The following is a 20,997-nucleotide window of genomic DNA, read 5'->3' on the forward strand; positions in this document are numbered from 1 at the left end:
TATTCACTCGTAGTGTCCTTCACGGCCTAGCTTGATAAACCATCAGACTCAGCAAAGGTAGTAGAATTATGTCTGTTCTTACTTGTTACACTCTACCTGGTTTTATATTTCTGGAAAGCTTGAACTTTTTTTCTTCCCTTTTTGCTTTATTCTAATAGAACATCTAGTTAGTATTTATATCTACCCTTAGTATGATTTCAGTATATATCAAGATTCTTAAGAAGAAGCGTATAATATCTAAATTGGGAAGTTGGTGCAGAGACAGCATTCCAAGGGTATTCTGATGACCCTGAACTGTCCACTAAACTGAGCCAAGGACCAACTATTATCCCAACATAAAGGAGGAATAAAGGAAAATGGGCCTATCCGGCACTAGGAGAAAAAGGATGATTTAAGTGTAGCGCGGAAAAGTTTCATTTTAAATCACAGATGTGGCAGTTGATACTTGTATAGTCCATCGGTTTTCCCTATAAATGTAGCGACTGCTAACTGAGTTTTGCAGCTGATTGAATTATCACCGGTGTTTAAACTGAGCATCGGTCTTTGGGAAACATTTTAGGTAAAAGATAATTTTAAGAACTCTGGCTACAACAGAGGAATTTCACTCTCTTTTGTAAAGTTGTTCTAGGACTTTTAAATTAATAATATGACATTAGCAGAAGATTGAATTTAGTCTTAAAATAAGCAACAAAGCTCTGTGATTTGTTGGCCATGATATAATTTCTCCTTTCTCCCTCTTTTTTAGACTTAAAAAAAAAAAATCGATTTGTAGCTTCATATCACTGTGGCTAGAAAAGATGCTTGATATGATTTCAGTCTTTTTAACTTTGGTCATACTTGTTTTGTGGCTTACCATGTGAGCTGGTCTAGAGGATGTTCCCGGTGCACTTGAGAATGTACTGTTGCTTTTGGATGGGATGTTCTGTCTATATATCTGTTAGGTCTGTCTTGTCTAACATGTCATTTAAGGTTGATGTTTTCTTATCATCTGTCTGGATAATCTATCCCTTGACGTAAGTAGGGTATTCAAGCTGTTATAGTACGGCTGTTTCTCCATTCGTATCTGTTAATGTTGGCTTTATATTCAGATGCTCCTATATTAAGTTCATAAGCATTTGCAAATGTTACATTCTCCTGTCGGTTTGACCCTTTATCCTTATATAACGCCCTTTGGCTCGTCCCCTCTTCTTACAGTCTTTGTTTTGAAGTCCGTTTTTGTTTCTGAAATAAGCACAAGTACACCAGCTTTCTTTTAGTTTCTATTTATATGGAGTATCTTTCTTTTTTTAGAGAGTGTGTGCTTGCAGTTGGGGGTGGGGTGAGGTGGGGATAGAGTGGGAGCAGTGCAGAGAGGGAGGGAGAGAAAGAATCTTAAGCAGGCTCCATGCCCAGCTTGGAACCCCATGCAGGGCTTGGTCCCAGGACTCTGAGATCATGACCTGAACCAAAATCAATAGTTGGATGCTTAACCAACTGGGTCCACCCTGGTGTTCACAGAATATAATTTTCTATCCCTTCACTTTCAGTCTGTATATGTTCTTACAACTAAGGGAGTCTCTATTGGGCAGAATTTAGGTTTTGACTTTTCTTTTCTTTTTTTTGTTTTTTGGTTTTTTAAAGATTTTATTTATTTATTTGACACAGAGAGAGAGGGAGATCACAAGTAGGCAGAGAGTCAGGCAGAGAGAGGAGGAAGCAGGCTCCCTGCTGAGCAGAGAGCCCGACTTGGGGCCCGATCCCAGGACCCCAGGATCATGACTTGAGCCAAAGGCAGAGGCTTAACCCACTGAGCCACCCAGGCGCCCCATAAGGTTTGTTTTTTAATCCATTTAGCCACTCTGTCTTTTGATTGTAGTATTTAGTCCATTTATATTTAAAGTATAGTTATTGATAGGTATGTACTTATTGCCATTTTGTTCATTGTTTTTTGGCTGTTTTTGTAGTTCCTCTCTCTTTTCTTGCTCTCTTTGAGGTGTTATGACATTCTTTAGTGGTGTATATTTACTGTAGGTTTTGTTTTGTAGTTAAGGTTAGCCTTTACTATAACAACTTATATCTGCTTATATCTATTAACAGGCTGTTTTAAGTTGATAAAATAGTTGCCAACTTAAGTTTGATCTGCATTTGCTCCACATTTTTATTCCTCCTCCGCATGTTTTGATGTCACATTTTACACCCCCCTCCCTTTCTCTTTTAATCCTTTCCCTTCTCCAACTCTCAAAAAAGTACCCAGAGATTAAATTCAGGGAAACTCAAAGAGCCAAGGTGAGCCAGCCCAGCATTAGCAGGCTCCCTCCCACAGGGGCCAAAGTCTGGGCACAGAGGTCTCCCTTCAGAGCTTGGTAGTAAAAGCTGGTGTAGAATAAGGTGGTTCCAGAGGCTTGCCATAAATGGGGCACCCCCAGCAGGGCCATGCTGTGTAAGAAATGGTGTCTGTTGGCCTTGTCAAAGAGCTCCTTCCCTTGGAAGGAGCCCCATAGGAGGCCAAGCCTAAGGCCCCGGCTCTGGACCAGGCACCAAAGCAGTGGAAAGCAGCCCATGGCAGTGCGTGGTCTCGTGTCAGAGAACTTACATCTTTTTATCTTGCGTATCTCTTAACTAATTATCGTACTCATAATAACTACTTTTGTCTTTTTAAGGTAATAGGTGATGAATACATTATTTTTATTATCTTTCCAGTGAGATTTACTCTTTGATAGGTGTTCCTTGACTGATCAGTGCTCTTTCTTTTCAGCTTAAAGAGGTCATTTGAATGTTTCTTGTAAGGCTGATTTAGTGATGATAAACTCCTTTGTGTTTTGCTCATCTGGAAATCTCTCTCCAATTCTGAATGACAACTTTGCTTGATTAGAAGTTTTCTTCTTTTCAGCATTTTGAATTTATTATGTCACTCCTTTTTGGGCTGCAAACTGTCTGCTGGAAAATGTGTTGATAGTCTTCCAGGGGTTCCCTTTTACAAAACAAGTTATTTTTCTCTTGCTGCTTTTAGGGTCTCTTTGGGTTTTTCCGATTTGGAACTCTGGGCCTCCTGGATCTGGATGTCTATTTGCACCTCCAGGTTAGGAATGTTTTCAGCTGTTCTTTTTTTCAAATGAGATTTCTGTCCCTTTTTTTCTTTCCTTCTGGGAGGAAGAATGTTAATAAGGAGAATGTTAGTCAATTTGATGTTGTCCCATAAGTCCCTTAAGCTATCTTCACTTTTTTTTTTTTTTTTTTCCTACTTGCTGCTCTGATTGGGGGAGTTCTCCTGCCTTTTCCTTGAGTTCACTTACCCTTTCTTCGGCTTCATCTAGTCTGCTGGTGAACCCCTCTCTTGTCTTTTTCCATCGAGTTATCCTGTTCATCAGCTCTGGGACTTCTGTTTAGTACTTCCAGAAGATTTCCATCTCTTTGTTGGTTTTCTGTGTTCATCCATTCTTCTCCTCAGTTTGGTGAGCATTTTATGTCTATTACTGGGAACGCTTTATCAGGTAAATTATTTATCTCTGTTGTCATTAAGGGTCTTTTTTTTCCGAGGTTTTTATTAGAGCCAGACCTTGGCTCTGTTCCATCTGGCGAAAGTCCTTCAGGATCCCCATCATATCTGCAAAGCTGTTGGCCTTGGACAGAGAGACACAGTTACCCTCTTCAGACGAGCCGCAGGGGGCCCTGTGTTGCGGTTTGCAACATTCGGGGCTGGCAGATCAAAGCAGTGGGACTGGTGGAAGCTCAGGGACCTGTACCTTGGTCTCCTTGGGGATGTCAAGGGAAGTTGTACAGTGGGTGGAGGATCCTAAAAGGGAGAAGAGACATTTAAACTTCCTGGAGATAAGACATCTGTTGTTAATGAACCCATAGCTGAATCAGCTGCCAGTATCTTAGCAATCTGGCTGTGCAGGTGGCTTAGCTCATCTTGCACTTCTGTGGTGTGGCTTAGGGCACTGGCAAGGCTGGTTTCTTCAAGGTCAGGAACTTCTCCTCCGACCCCTGCAGGCTGGGTACCGAGGTATTGTGGTGCATAACAATCTGAGGGTTTGGCTGCCAGGTATGTCTCAGGAGCTGTGTGTCACCCCTGACCCGGGCACATGGCTCCTCTTGATCTGCATTTGTCGAGGTGATGTCACCCTGAATGGGGACACAGGTTGAACATGTTGGGCAGGGTCTTGAAGGGTGTCCAGGGACCTGGCTTCCGGGACAGGTTGGTCCCAGTTCTTTTCACTAAATTGCGTGTAGCCCCATGAGGTTTGTCTTGCCATATTGGATGGTCACGTTGGCTACCGTTCCTGAGATTTCAAATGGTTCCTGTACTTGAAGGACAAAAGCAGCCAGAGAGCAGCTCTTGGGGCACGGGTTGGCTGGAAGCATGACTCCTTTCTATCAGGCCATCTCAAGGAACACCAGATTTCTCTTCGTAATGGCCCCTCCTACCACAGCAGGCTCCCCCCCCATTTTTTTTTTTTTTTTTTAACTTTCAATACAGGAAGTTTGTTCTTTTTTCATTAAATAATTAACACAGTATAACTATGCTTAAATCTTTAACTCTGAGGTTCAGAGTCAATGTAAAAACACTGAAATCATAATTACATTTTAGATTAAGAACTTTATTGCATAGAACTTTATATATAACAGCTTATTAAAAAAATATATTTTATTCATTTATTTGACAGACAGGGATCACAAGTAGGCTGAGAGGCAGGCAGAGAGAGAGGGGGAAGCAGGCTTCCTGCCGAGCAGAGAGCCCGAGGTGGGTCTCAATCCCAGGACCCTGAGATCATGACCTGAGCCGAAGATAGAGGCTTTAACCTACTGAGCCATCCAGGTGCCCCAACAGCTTATTCTTTTAAAGGATAAAAGAATCCAGATGAATGGTATTCTTAATTCATTTAGGAGCTTTGTCAGTTTCCGTAGCTGCAAAGTTGAACATTTACAGAAGTTATGGGTTTGTTCCTTATGCATAGTAGGCCCTCAATAATTAGTGGTTGTTTTTGTCATTCTTATTGGCTACTTAATTAATTTGCATTTTTAGGGCACCATTTCTTTGGATACAGTGAACCAGTTCTGAATTCTACCCTCTTATATTTGTAATTTGTTTAAACTGACTTAACCGCTGTGAAGAATAAAGCCTATTGGTGGAGTAGGGTGGGGTTTTTGGACTTTTGTGTGCAGTCCTTTTAGAGTTACTGCGTGAGCTGGAATGTGAAGGCTGAAGCTGTGTGGCATGTTCTATATGGTCATCCATAGTGACCAAACTCATTTGGAATGTTGTTTTGTTACTGACTCTGAAACGTGTTATTTTCCATACAGAGGATTTTGATCTGAAGAAATTGCTTCTCATCTTCTATAAATTTCTAGAGCGAGAGGACCTGTCAATCAGTGTAAACCTCACCCTACACAATACTTCCTTTCATAAACATGGGGAGGAGGCGTCCCCAAGATCACCATTTCTGGGATAAAGCCAGGCACCGTTGCGTAACAAGGATGGTATGGGATAGCACCCAACTTCAGAGCTTGTCACATGGGGAAGCTGTGGCTCACAGGCCTACAATCATGTTTTTTTGAGCTTTAATAGGTTACTTAAATGATTGGCTTTTTAAAAAAAATTTATTTTTAATTTATCTTATTTATTTAAAAAAATTTTTTTAAAGATTTTATTTATTTGTCATAGAGAGCAGGCAAGCATAAGCAGCGGGGAGCAGCAGGCAGAGGGAGAAGCAGGCTTGCTGCTGAGCGAGGAGCCCTATGTGGGACTTGATCCGAGGACCCTGGGATCGTGACCTGAGCTAAAGGCAGACACCTTAACTGATTGAACCACCCAGGCATCCCAGTTTTTTGTTTTTTTTAATCAACAGCTAGCTGTCTCCTCCAAGAGAGGCAAAAAGTTGTTTGTAGAGTCCCAGATTGTTGATGCAGTGAGTCTTCTGACTGCAGAGATGGTGAGCCCCGCTTACTTGGAGAGGTCTTTCCTGTCCCCTCTTCCACTTACACTGAAGATTGTTTCCCTTGTCTTTATCTGATTGTTGCTTGCACGTATTTGGGTAACTTTTGCCAAAGCACCTGAAACTGTCATCACACATTGTCTCTTCTGGCTGGTCTGTAAGTTTCTGGGTGGTGGTGGTTGTGTCTCTGTAGGTACCACTTAGTGCACATCCTGGGAACTCAGGCTTGACCATGAGTTAAGTGCATATCTCCCTGGGGCTTGTGGAGACTCCTCATTAACTGGTCTAGTAATATCGTTGGATGTTATCGCTAACAAATCTTTAATGAAAGAGCTCAAGAGAAACTAATCCTATCCTGTATCCTCTACCACTCCCATCATACCCATTCTTATTTCTTTCTCTTATCCTCTACCACTCCCATCATACCCATTCTTATTTCTTTCTCTTATGCCAGTGCAAATTCTCTGTTTCCTTTATTTCTTTCAAGGAGCATTTCAAGTCCTTCTCCATGAAGCTTTTACAAGGTATGTTTAATTGTGGTTTTTAGTAGTTAAAATCTAGAAATCTGGGAAAAGGTGGGAAATGTTAACCAGAACTGGAAATTTGGAACTTCTCATTAAAATACATTATTCTTGGGGTGCCTGGGTGGCTCAGTGGGTTAAAGCCTCTGCCTTCGGCGCAAGTCATGACCCCCAGGGTCATGGGATCGAGCCCTGCATCAGACTCTGCTCAGCAGGGAGCCTGCTTCCCTCGCCCCTCTCTCTGCCTGCCTCTCTGCCTACTTGTGATTGCTGTCTGTCAAATAAATTAAAATAAATAAAATAAAATAAAATAAAATAAAATACATTATTCTTTTAGCGGTGCATGGGTGATGCAGTTGGTTGGTGTCTAACTTGGGTTTGGCTCAGGTCATGATCTCAGGGTCACGAGGTCAGTCTCTGTGCTTAGCACATTCTCTCTCTCTCTGCCCCTCTGGCTCGTGCTCTCTCTCCCCCCAACATAAATAAATCTTTAAAAAAAAATCCTTTTAGTAATGAAAACGTTTGTAAACATTTTCCTCAGAAATTATGTTAATTATGTTAAATTTTCAAATTTTTTTCCAATTAATTCGAAACCTCCAACTAATAGGAATTTTAGGTAGACCTTATGGAAAGAAGGTGAAAGTTGTGTTGTAGTTTTCAGGTTATCATGAGAAAGGGGTCTTCTGATGCATCACTTGGCATTTTATAGCTTATAAAAGGTATAGGGATTGGCTTTATTGTCCTTATTTATAAAAGGTTTTGTTTTTTTTTTTAAGATCATTTATTTTAGGGTGCCTGGGTGGCTCAGCGGGTTAAGCCGCTGCCTTCAGCTCAGGTCATGATCTCAGGGTCCTGGGATCAAGTCCCGCATTGGGCTCTCTGCTTAGCAGGGAGCCTGCTTCCTCCTCTCTCTCTCTGCCTGCCTCTGCCTACTTGTGATCTCTGTCTGTCAAATAAATAAATAAAATCTTTAAAAAAAAAAAAAGATTATTTATTTTAGAGAGAGAGAGCACGAGAGAGCGGGGGTAGAGTAAAGGGAGAGCGAGAGAGAGAATCCCAGCCAGACTCTGCACTGAGCATGGAGCCATACGGATTTTGATCCCAGAATCCTAAGATCATGACCTGAGCCCAAATCAAGAGTTGGCCACCTAACCACCTGGACTACCCAGGAACCCCTATCAAAAGTCTTATTGGGATTTAAAATTGAAAGTCCTTTATGTAGGCTCTTCTTTCCTCCCCACCACTGCCCTGCTTCAATTAAACTATAATAATTTACTGAAAGTTAATATATATAGGCAAAACTTTGATGTCATTGAGATTTTATTTTATTTTTTTTTTTTCGGAGAAAACTGTTCCTTCTAAGACAAAACCAGAGGAGATCATTTGAACCAAGAACTGGTGAACTTCGGAGTACTATAAATCATGGTTGAATTATGAAAGTTTTATATTGCCCAGTTGTTTGCTGTTATTTTTTGTTTGTACAGGGCCTAGTTTTGCTGATTTCTTTACTAATTAATAATATCATTAAGCAGGTAGGGGGAAAAAAGTATGATTGAAACTAAAAGTTAGTGTATAATTTGATTCTGAGTTTTAGAATAATTTTACAGTGAGTTGTTTTATCCCTTTATGGACAATGTAATAAAAATGGTATTTGCTTTGCCACATAGATATTATATATACAGATACATATGTAGACATACACATAATATATTTTATATTTTTATGCTTGTGAGATTTCAAATAATACACAATAGCATTGATTTTTTTTTTACATTTAATAGTGTGTAGACAGCATAGGTTTGATGAAACCTTTACATTTATATGTAAATATACAAAATTATAATAACTAATATATAAAAATATGCTTAGTTTGTATATTAATAGTCAAATTTAATTTTTATTTAGTGCTTTATTATTTTTATGAAAGCCATTTTGCTAGGCACTGTGGGAGATGCAACGATGAATTTTTTACCCTTTTGGGACTCATACTGTCAGAGCCAGTTCTTAGAACCACAGAATTTTAGAACAGGAATAAATGTAAGAGATTATCTTCTTTTGGATGGGTGTGTGTGTGTGTGTGTGTGTGTGTGTGTGTAAGCAGCAGTCTTTTGATTCCAACCCACTTCATTGTTTTCTGTCCCCTACCTCACCATCCTCCCAGATAAGTAATAATGTCATTTTCTGTGCCGGGGAGAGAGTTCAAGCAGGCGGATGATTGGCTGGTGTGAAATGTGTAGCTTTTTAAGTATCTCTTCCATCTCCTTTGTTAGTAAGCAGGAGGAATTGTGGGCCATTTTTTTTTTTTTTTTAAGTCTAGGGATTTAAAACTATGAACTCAAGAAATTGTTTTAGTGGGTAGTGACTAGAATGTAACACTTTAAAAATAGATTGGAGACTTACCAAAATGTATTGCGGATTATTATTTCAAGCGTATCATGTGGGTGTGTGTATGTATACATAACACACACATATATATATATTCTGGGTTGTTATATAAAATGTATTATAAGTACATTTATATACAGTGTTTTTTTTTTTAATTTTTTTTTTTTTTTTTTTTTTTTTTTATGGCAGAGGAGAGTTTGGAAACATCTCTCTAATCTGTCTATTTCACCTTTATTTTAAACCTGGGGAGCAGCCATTGATACTTATCCCTAGATATATGACTTCTTCTTTTTGCAATGCTCTCTTGCTATCGTGACCTGACATCAAGGTAAACTTTTCTACACAGGTAGAAATATACCAGGTAGAAATATACACAGGTGATTTTTTACCACAGTTCATCTGAATAAAAGTCATGCAGTGAGGTTTTTGTTTGTTTGTTTGTTTGTTGTTTTTTTCATTGCACTGCCTCTGGGTACAAAAAAACATGTCAGTGGAGCTAACTGTTAATCTGTAAGTGTTGTTTACAATGTGCCTAACTTGGTACCAAGATGTGATTTAAGCACCAAGAGAATTTGGATTATTTAATACTAGTACATAATAAAACTACTTATCAGATATTCATGTGGGCACATACAGAGGCATAATTGTATTCTTGTAATGCACAATATAAATACTAATATTGTTTTGGAGAATCAGCATGGTATGCTGAAGCCATGGTTTGGAAAAAGGCATTGTAGTATGTTTTTATCTGTGGGAATTACTGGCAAGTATAATTGAGAGATTCTAAATACTGTGGTTGTTTACTTCGCTTTCGAATTTGGCTTAAATATGTTTGGTCTTGCTTTTTTTTTATGATCATTGAATTAATCTGTAAGAATTATGGTATAAGCTAAAACTTACCATTGTTTTATAGATTTTAATAATTATATTTTTTAAAGATTTAAAAACAATGTCTTCCACCAAAGGTAATTAAAAAATGTAATTTTTTTACATGTGACCATCCCCAGCTTCAACATTTATCAACTTTTTGTTACCTTTACCTACTCCCTTTCTCCAGTTCCCAGGTACCTTGATGCTGTCTCCTGGCCATGAAACATCATCCATAAATATTTCAGGATGTGTTGCCAAGAGACCAGGACTTCATTTCTAGACCTATAAAGCTAGAATCTTCACCTTTTGGGGAAGGTACTGAAGTTCTGAGTACTCAGATTGTGTTGGGGATATTAGAGCGATACAAAGGAAATGTGAGATCCTTTAAATGGGCTAAATGAAAAAAAGTGAAATACTTGGTAAGCATTTGTGTCAAAAAACAATAGAAAAGTTACAGTGAGAAAGCAAATGATTATCTTCTAAGTGCCCCTGGAGAAAAAGGAGAAGTCAGCATTTTTGAACACCTAGTGTGTGTCTGCATTCCATACAGGTCAGCAGGGGAAAGAAGCCAAGTGCCTTTCACATGGCTTGAGATAGAAATTTTGGTCCTAGATTCTTTCTTGAGGGAATTTAAATGATGTATACAGGGCGCCTGGGTGGCTCAGTGGGTTAAAGCCTCTTCCTTCAGCTCAGGTCGTGATCCTAGGGTCCGGGCATCTAGCCCTGCATTGGGCTCTCTGCTCTCTCTCTGTCTGCCTCTCTGCCTACTTGTGATCTTTGTCTGTCAAATAAATAAATAAAAATCTTAAAAAAAAAATGTATACAAAGACTGCCAATTATTTACTGCAATATTATTTATAACAGTGAAGAGTTGAACCTCACTCAATAATAATGAAATGATTAAATGCACATAATGTATTTATAAAATGTTTTGTAATTGCTAGAAATGATACAGTGTGACACCAGTTTTATAAAACATCTAGTCTATATCGGAAGACCTGAAAGAAATGAACCCAGATATTAACATGAATTAGTAAGCGGCTCTCTCTAGGTGTTAGAATTATGACTGATTTTTATTTCTTCATTACATTTTTTTGGAAGTGTTACACATCAGGTTGTCAGAATATGTGATACAAATTAATAAATAATAAACATTTATTCAGTACTTACTGTGTGTCAGTCACTAAACATTTTTCATCTTTTATACTTAATTCTCCTAATAGCTGTGAGAGGTTTTATTATTCTTATTTTGTAGGTGAGGCAATAGGGACACAGAGATTCAGTGCCTTGACAGTTTGATTCTATCTTTCTATGTTTATATTGTTTGCTTTTTTTTTTTCCAGTTTAGTTTTTGTAGTAATCTCTACACCCACCATGGGGCTTTAACTCATGACCCTGCGATTAAGAGTCTCACAGCCTTCCTACTGAGCCAACCAGGCTTCCCTATTCTTTGCTTCCAAATGTAGTTTTAACTCCCAAACATTTGGAAAAATACTCTAAATACTGTTCGGTTACTTTCTTTTTACCTTAAGATATATGGTGACTATTGTGGTATAGTAGTAAAAAGTCTTATTTAATTGACAGATAACACTTTATTTCCTGAATATTCCATGGTGTATGTTTCTGTGCCTCTTCTATAGCTTTCTGCTCATAGGAATAATGGTACAGTGAACATCTTTGCGAATAAATCTGTATGTGTACTTCTGATTATCTTCCTAGAAAAAAGGTCTGAGAAGTAGAATTATTGGGTCAAAGAATATAAAACATCTTAAAAGCTTTTGATACAAATCTTGAGATTGAAGATGACAAATGATCATTCCTCCTTTGACTTAAGTTGTTTGGGGGGCTATAAATTTGGGAGAAAGAGATCATCTAAACATCAAGGGAAATTTGTGCTTTCATAGTTGCTCTTATAAAAAGTCAGGCTTCTCTAAGCCTCCTGGAGACCGTAAACAGGAAGAGAGAAGAGACCAACTTTGGGAGTTTCTGTGGTGCTCATTTACTTCTATGGCCCTGCGACCATTTGCTTTTTCATTTTTCTGAAAAACTGAAAACTTGAATTAGCCCAGCAACCTTTTTATTGGAAATTGTCTTATAAAAATGTACAAAATATTCATACCATATTTGCATGCAGTTTCTTTGATGTTTTACCTGATAGGACCTCAGGGTGTGACTTCCATTGTATAACTTTAAAAATTATACATATAAAACAGATAGCACCTTGATTAGAGACTGTAGTGACCCCAGAAAATATTTTAGGGGTTGCATTTTTAAAGAAAAGAGACCTTTCCCCATTTTTTGTTATTTTCTAAGGAGGCACTGTTCTTGTGACAAGCAAAAACAGAAAATTTTTGGTTAATTAGTTGATAGTTTCTGTTAAATGATTTAAGGTTTTATTGCGGTTTCTCTTGAGCATATTTCTTCCAGAGATTCTGTAGGTGACCTTGCTTCAAAGACTAACAGGAGATTTGGGTAGTGGGAAGGGGATTTTAACTCAAGGGGGTCCAGAGAATAATTAATGAAATCAGAAAATTTCCTTGTGAAGCTACCAGAGACATTAGGATCGAGTTTTTTAGAAAGACCAATATTGATAAAAGGTAATCTGACAGCCTAGAAATTTGTAAGAGGTACGATTGGAATAAATAGAAAACATTACATTGAAATTTGAAGGCTATAAGTATTTTAATGGAGAAAAAGTGTTATTTTATTTTTTTTTTTACTATGAACAGTAAAATTATGAAACTGCTATAAACGGCAGAACTAGAAAATAAACACAAGGAGGATTTTTATCAGGGTTTCTTAACCCATGATTAATGATTGGATTAGAAAGGTTCATACACTGCAAAATTAGGTATATATGTGCATTTTGGAAGGAGAGACCTTCAGCAGTTTTTTTCAGATTCTTAAATGAAAGACTCCCCAAAACACAAGCTTCTGTTGGAGGGTGCGCCTCATGAGGTCAGGGATTTTTGTCTGTTTTATTCACTTCTCTGTCCGTTCCTGGCATGTAGGTCTGCTTAATAAGTCTTTGTTGAATGTATGATTTCTGTACATTTATATATGGCATGGATAGTGATAGATTTATAGAAGTTAGAGATTGGAATACATTCCAGATTTAGTGAGGTTGATGTCTTAATGATCTGCTTTTACATTTATTTTAAATTTTTCTCTTGGTTATGCCTGGGTGGCTCAGTTGGTTAAGAGTCTGCCTTTGGGTCAGGTCATGATTCCAGGGTCCTGGGATCGAGCCCCGTGTCGGCTCTCCCTGCTCTGCGGGGAACTCACTTCTCTCTTCCTCCGCCTGCTGCTCCCGGTGCTTGTACTCCTTCTATGTCAAATAAATAGATAAAATCTTTTTAAAAAATACGAAAAATAAAATTTTTCTCTTGGTGTTTAAGTCTAGATGAGTAGGCAGAACATTGGTATGATACTTTTGGGATTGAATTCCTCTTCTTTTTCCATGCCAGTATGGAAATGTAATAGGAAAATTATTCTAAACCATACATATTCATCAGTATATTAGAAAATGTAGTGCTAGTGCTCTGGTGCTGTTTTCGTTTGATTCAATGAATGAAACCTTTGTACAAAACTTCCCCTTAAATTTTTGAATGGAAAATTTTGCCACTTGTTTTCATTAGATCAAGTAGTATGATAACAACTGCTATTCTGGGTAAAAATGTAAAATCAACAAAATGTTGATAAATTTACCTACAGAGAACGTTGCTTTATCAGCAAGAAATTTAGATTTTCTTTTCTTTTTTTTTTTTTTTTTTTGCAGTGAAACCCTATTTTAGCTCAGTACCATTATACAGCATTTTTAGCAGGTAATATAGCATAATCTGTGATTACCTTAGTGTAATAAATTTTGTACTCCTTAAAATTGAAATTTGGGAGAAGGTTAAAAAGAATAACAGAAGGGTAAAGGTGCAAGCCCAGTTTAAAAATTGTAAAAACGATAGCATTTCTAAAATTAGAGAAAAAGTGAATTTCTAAAAATTGAACTGTGATGGAAGCTGTAGATTTTGTGAATCATCAGTTTTCTTTGTTAATTAAAGGGATGATGGTACTTTTTTATGTTAATGATTTTTACCAGTCAGACATAAAAGATATTTGAATAATTGTTTGCTGCCTGTACTTGATTTTATGTGAATAGATTTCTCATACTTTATAAAATTTTTGGCAGATTAAAAAAATTACTGGATTTTATATTTTTCCAAATTATTTTGCTACTGTGAATAGGAGCTGTGATTATTCTAAATTTATTTGAAAACGATCACATCCTTATTCTAAAAGGCTGTCAGAACATTTGAATCATTTTGGTCTTTTGCATCATTTTAACAGGCCTTGTGAGATTCCCAGAATAATTTTAATAGAAGGGCAGGAATTTGCCCTCCTAGATTACATATCTTGCAATCTGGTTTCTTTCTTTAGTTGAAATATAATGAATTTCTAGTCCCTACATATTTTAGTATTCAAGCACAGTTGACCCTTGAACATCATGGGTTTGCAAGTGTGCCAGTCTACGTAGACATGATTTTTGTGAATAAATGCAGTATGTCTTTTTTCTTATGATTTTCTGAACATTTTTCTCCTTATTGTAAGAATATAGTATATAGCACATACAACCTACAAAATATGTGTTAAGCAACTGTTTGTTATTGGTAAGGCTTCCTGTCAATGGTTGACAGGAAGTTAAGCAGTTTAGTTTTTGGGGAGTCAAAGTCTAAGCAGCTTTTTGACTGTGCGTAAGTCAGCACTCTTAACCCCATGTTGTTCAAGGTCAACCGTGTAAGTATCAAATACATCCAGAAGTCAAATTTAGAGTTTTGAGTTAGAATCCTTGAAGTTAATTATTTCACCTAGTGGGATAACCATTCTATGGCATTTTCTAACAGCTTTTTCCTTAAAAACACAGTAAGCAGGGATTTCCATTTCTTTATGAAGCAGCCTTCTCATCAGTTATGTAATAATTAAGTTTTTCTTTTCTTTTCTTTCTACTTTGTGCTAGACGCCATAACTGCCTTGTTCTCCTTTTGGAATTATGAAGTATATAGACAAGCATTAAGAATATTATAATGAACATCCCTGAGATTCATTTACTCTTAATTTTTGCTCTGTTTGCCTGACATTGTTTTCTGTATCATTGTAAATTGTAGACCTATACTTCAAGTGTCTTCCTACAATTAAGATACATTAAATTTATAGATTTCTGTTCTTTATAATTCTAGTAATCCTGTTCAGAAAGGAAATGAGGTTAATGTGCTATCTGAACACCCATTCAACTTTCTCTTTTACTTTTGGGCTGAAGTGAAACAAGGCTGTCCTTGGAGGACTTCATTTGACCTGAGATCCTCCCGAGCACCAGAGCTGGGCCACTGTTCTCTTTATTTATTGCACATGGACGCTTCTAGACCATTTTTCTTGCTGCATGTTTAAAGCCTTACTCCTCAAAGCTTGTGCTGGTTGACTATTTACAGTTTCTTCAGTGTTGCCCAATACCAACTGACCTCTGCAGGTCACTCTTGTTTATATGACTTTTTTCTTAAAATAAGAAACTATAGCATTGATTACATGTACACCAGGACCTCAGTTACAACCTGTTTGACCTTAACCATGTCAAAAGTAGTATTATCAAAGTAGTAATAGAAATGACTCTTTTTGTAGATAAAATATTCTCCAAATTAATCAAGTGAAAGGAGAGTTAAAATGAGTCCCATGTTAAGTGAATATATATGGACACAAGATGGAGAGGACAATTGACATGCAGAAAGAAACCCCAAACCAAAAGGAAAACAATAAAACCCAACCCTGCTAAAAATGACTATAACCCATCATGAATGCCAGAGAGGTGTAAACCAACCATTTCCCAAGGTAACCAAAGACCTATGTTTATTTGATCAAAAGTGGAAGTTGGAAATAGGAAGGTTTTGTATCGTTAAGTAGTCATTGAAAATTCTAGACAGATTGGGAAGTCTTGAAATGACACAGTGCTCTGACAATATGGTTACAAGAAGAGAAAACACATTTTTATAAAAAGCATGGCATTAGCTTTTGCTGTGTCTGAACAAGAAATTCAAAACAGAAGCACAATGAGAGACCTGGGCATCCTGGTACAAATCGGTCCTCTTTGAAGTTATAGTATTCCTAAAACTGCTTTGTACTCTAGGAGTAATTGGTTTTGTGATTTGTCCTAGAAGAGGAAGTGAAAGTTTAAATTTCATTAAATACAGACTATTCTGTGACTGTACTACCCAATATAGACAGGAAAGACGGGCTCTTTGTCATATAAGCTTTATTTGCTTTGAGGAAGAAATGATTCCATGACCTAAGATGATAAAACAGTATCAAGAATTATGGTAGAATTGCGGATATCGTTTTGTTTACAGATTCAGAAATAACTTGGTGGGGCAGTCAAAATATTCATATTTATAAGTTCTTTGGCTTCGAAGGTTTGGTTTTAATCATGATTTAATCAGTTATGCCTGTCAGCAAATAGAATATCATATTTTTCTAACTTGGCTAAGGGAATTTTAAATTAAGGTTAAGTTCAAAATTAATATTTCAGAGAGTAGTTAGTCCTTTCTCTTGGGTTGGAGATTAAATTCATTAAACAGAAAAAAAGTAGTAAAAAACCGGTTATGATTTCAAATGAAGTTAATTTGAATATTCAATGCCAGTTTTAAAATGTGGCCTATTTAGCTATTGAAAAATGCCAAGACTTTCAGTGGTATTAAAAACATGGAATATGTACAATTACCTGAGTTCTTATGTATAGTAAAAAGATAACTCTCTGTATTCATTGGTTTTATTCTTAGTAACTATCCATTTGTTTTATTTATTTATTTATTAAAGATTTTATTTATTTATTTGACAGACAGAGATCACAAGTAGGCAGAGAGGCAGGGAGAGAGAGAGGGGGAAGCAGGCTCCCTGCTGAGCAGAGAGCCTGATGCGGGGCTTGATTCCAGGACCCTGGGATCATGACCTGAGCCGAAGGCAGAGGCTTTAATCCCCTGAGCCACCCAGGCTCCCCCATCCAATTGTTTTAGATGTGGTATAATAACTTATAACCCATAACTCCATCAGTTAATATAATAGGACTTCAAAAAATATGTATCCCATAACTTTTCTGTAAATGAAGTAAATACCTCATGGGTATATCAACTACTTTGCAAATTTGTTTATTCTATTGTATAATGAAGGTATTGACATGTTAGTTCAAGCATTGGCTAGTAAAAGCATTACTTGTCCCTGTGAAGAAAAGAAAGGAAGAGGGGAAACTGTAGATTAAAACGGATTTAAGAGACCCAGTAACAATTGCCTATATGGATTTTGTTTAGATCTGGATTAGAACGAACTTAAAAAAAATACTCTGATACAGTTGGGGAAATTTGAGCACTGATTGGTATTTGATGTTATAAATTATAATTAGTTAATTGTAGATATTATCATAATTGGCTTATGTTTAAAAAGTAAATTTGTACCTTAAAGAGATGGCGTATAGAATTATCTACAGATGCAGTGGTACCATGTCAGGAATTTGCTTCAGGATAATCCAGATTGGTGGGCTAAGGGGTTGAGGGGTGGGTGGAGGTATCAGTGAAATATGGTTTGCTAGGAGTTCATAACAGTGGGGGTCATTATACTATTCTCAATAATTTTGAATTGGTTTGAGTTTTTTCGTAATAACAGATTTAGAAAAAATACAGTGCAGCAGTATTAAAGATGACTGACAGCACTCAGTGACTCTCCCTTATCATCTGTTCAGAAGGAAAGACAGCTATAAGCACCACAAACGTACTTAGAAATGTATCTTATGTGTAAATCTTATATTTTGTTTCCCTTTAGAACTGAAGCCATTTATTTGAATCTTGGATGATTAACACCTAAATGCTTAACTCTCAGAACTACTGCTCAAGAGTCCCACCACAGTCAGGATTAGATGATTCAAGTTACCACCGAGAAATTACTGTCTTGAGTTCTCCGGTAAGATGATAATAAATATTCTAAAGACTGAATAATGACTGTGCAGTCTAAAAAGATTTTTAAATGCTGGATGTGAGTGACTGACTTCTAGTATAATTTTTTAATCCTGACTCCTGTACCAGGAGTTGGAAGCTGTGATCATCAACCCAAGATCTTAGAAATATCAACAAGCAACGAGACTTCATGGCCTTTCCTCATAGATTTAGCTAGTGATGGGCACAGTCTTGTCACTGGAGTGTCCCTGAAATGCTGTGCTTTCCCCATACTGTATGTCTCAGGGTGGGTCCTTTTAAAGCTGATGTTGAAAAAGTCTGGCTTCCAGGATGTTCGTTAGGGATCAACACCTGCCAAGAGGGGAGGTTAGGAAGCAGATTAGGCAGAGGAAATCAAACCACAATGCTGGTTTAACAAAGCCTTGGCCAAGCCCACAGGAAGAACTGTAGTTGTGAGAGTTTCTTTCCCTTCCTAAATAAATCGTAAGCTCCTTGGGAGCAGAGACATATTTTCAGTGCCCTTGTACATTGCACAGGCCATTGTAGAAGGTGCTCAGCAAACATCTGTGGAAAGAGAAATCTGAGAAAAATCTTGTGACTTCTTCTGTAACACCTAATCCTTGCCTTTTCCTTCGCCAGTTGAAAGTGCAGTTGAGAAAGTGGGGTTCATAGAGACACAGGCGGTTATCTTGTATATCATGAACAAAGAAAGGAACTTGCCCTCCATTATCAGCCTGTGTTATAAACCACTGTTTCTGGGCTCCATAAGATAAGGGAGACCTATAACGGGACCTCAAGAGAACCACAAACCGAAGTTGGAAAGAATATGTGATCCTATCTACTGAGAAGTAGAGGGAAAGACCCCGGAAGACACAGCAGTAGCTTCTCAGCTCTTCAGACGTACCGATTACGGTTCTAACCAGTTGTTTTTTTCTGTGTGTGGGGAATAGGCTGTTCAGATAGGAGTTTTTATCCTTTCATGCTCAGGGGTTAAGAGAACATCCATTTCTTAGGAGTATTTTTTGAAAGTCAACATTGTTTTCTAGTAAGTACGGTCCTGCTTTAGGGTAAGAAATTTAAGTCTTTCATTTGTTTTCCTTGTTTATCCTTCATTTTTACTATAGGATTCCCGGACACAGGATACGTATTAATAAATCCTCTTAATTTTCCCTGAACCTTAATAATATATTGCTGCTTTACATGTAGAGGACCTTCAATTAATATCTTTTAAATGAATGAAAGAAAAAATAGTTGACTTCACAATGTGGTAGAATAATGATTAAACACTCAGCAATTTAGAACCAAAAGTTCTGAATTTTTCTTTTTTTTTAAAGATTTTTGTTTCTTTTTAGATTTTTCTTTTTTATTTATTTTTAAAATATTTTTATCTATTTATTTGACAGACAGAGATCACAAGTAGGCAGAGAGGCAGGCAGAGAGAGGAGGAAGCAGGCTCCCTGCCAAGCAGAGAGCCCGATGTGGGACTCGATCCCAGGACCCCGGGACCACGACCTGAGCCGAAGGCAGAGGCTTTAACCCACTGAGCTCCCCAGGTGCCCCTCTTTTTAGATTTTTAAAAGATTTTTCTTTTAAGATTTTATTTATTTGCGATAGAACGAGAGAGAGAGCGAAAGAGCATACAAGCAGGGGAAGTGGCAGAGGGGGAGGGAGAAGCAAGCTCTCTGCTGGGCTGGGGGCCCCATCTGGGGTTTGATCCTAGGGCCCAGAGATCATAGACAGACGCTTAACCGACTGAGCCAGCCAGGCACCCCTTTATATTGCAATATTTCCTGATAGCTATATAAACTTTTATGCTCCATCTTTTAAAATAATGTAAATTATTTTCTTTGTTTGAGTATTAGAATGAGATTGTGCTCACTCACTGAGTGAATCAGATTTAAAAAAATTATTATTAAAATGTATATCCTTCAAAGTTATAAATTTGGTTACATAGGGAGTTTCTGTCTTACGTGATCCTTCTATTTACTTACTTCTTGCTCACTTTGTACCCCCACCAGAGGGCAGGCAAAGAAAAGGAGAAAAGGAGGTACTAATTTCAGTTCTCAAAGTCTCATGTAGGCACACTTCACTGACATATTTTGTCCGGCTTCTGGACTACAGTAAGGCAGTAGGATCAGCTGCTTTTGTTATTTCAAAATATTTAGTAGAATGCTCAGTTATTTGAAATTAAATTATGTAAGGTTGATTACTGGATTTATAGAACTAAATATTTATACTTTAAATTCTTCAATTTTGCATTCTTTAGGCCATATATTTTTAAATTATCAATCCTTTTTGATAATTCACGCCAAAGTTTTCATTGGTACGATCGATAATCACCATTGACTGCAATGAGTTCTTTTTGTGTTTAAAAGTACCTTGGAAGGTTCGTAATACAGTATAAAGTTTTAAATTACTGCTTTTAATCTCCCATAAAACTTGATGTTTCTGAGGTCTCAGTTTTCAGAATGATAAGAATTATCTTTTGAATACAAGTTACTGTTTTGCACTTCAGTTGTAAGTTTCTTTAAAAGTAAGACATGAAAAAAAAAAAAAGTAAGACACGCCCCAAAGTAAAGTAAATTTGTCTTAACATTATCCCAGCTTAGATTTTCAAAGTCTAAATGTTAAACCAAGCAGATGCTAGGCATTTTATAGTCTCCATATTGCTGTTAACACCCATTGTACCCGTACGTGTATGGCTGTGTATGAACGAAGTGCGGTTTCATGGGCTAGAGCTGTCTGGTTTGTTATCAGTGCGAACAGCAAATGTCTTAAAAATCAGCTTTGGAACAGCTGGTGGTTGACCTGCTGGCGTTCGGCACCACCTAAGTTCACGTGACGTTTCTTTGCTCTTTGACACAAATAGTGTAACTGACCTTCTCATCAGGAAGTTGGTGCAAACATCTTTCCATGTGCTTGTGGTCTAGTAATACAGAAGAACCTTAAAATGGATTTTTTAAAGAGAGTCGTTCCTCCCATTCTTCCGGGAGATGTGGTTTTGGATACTAGAGATAGTTTTCCGGAAAGCTCTCCAAGATTACTTAAGATGAGACGTCTTAGTTGGCTTTCATCAGAGAAGATCATAGATGAGAAAGATGGAATCCATTTCTGCCACAGTAATTATGACAGACACCCACATCAGCAACTGGGTAAAGTAAAGATGCATTCTTTTCAATTCTTTAAAATATTTTAGGAAAGTAAAATTATTTTTACAAGGATGAAGTCTAGTGAGCATACATCTTTATTTTGAAAATCTAGTATAAATAGTAAAAATGTTTAATATAGTAGAGGTGTATTTGATCTAAATTTTTTTTAGTATCAAAA

At 37.2% G+C, this 20,997-nt stretch overlaps 1 protein-coding gene across 13 annotated transcripts in view; it reads left to right on the top strand.

Annotated features, from left to right (window-relative positions):
* Positions 1-20,997, top strand: part of FRYL (FRY like transcription coactivator) — a 255,767-nt gene that overhangs the window by 50,186 nt on the left and 184,584 nt on the right. For 3 of the 13 annotated variants that reach the window (XM_082728344.1, XM_082728341.1, XM_082728351.1), the window contains exon 3: positions 17,540-17,677. The exons of 3 other annotated variants lie outside the window; for them this stretch is intronic. Coding sequence is in view for 4 of the 10 variants with exons in the window: in XM_082728340.1 (XP_082584466.1) it covers positions 20,621-20,822 (202 nt within the window). In the remaining 6 variants the exon portion in view is untranslated. Of the gene's footprint in view, positions 1-17,539; positions 17,678-19,069; positions 19,224-20,441; positions 20,823-20,997 lie in introns of those variants that run through there. 7 more of the 13 variants (XM_082728353.1, XM_082728343.1, XM_082728346.1 and 4 more) reach the window with 5 other exon arrangements.

This window comes from Mustela nivalis, assembly GCF_964662115.1.
Source record: "Mustela nivalis genome assembly, chromosome: 4".
In the NCBI taxonomy this organism is placed as follows: Eukaryota; Metazoa; Chordata; class Mammalia; order Carnivora; family Mustelidae; genus Mustela; species Mustela nivalis.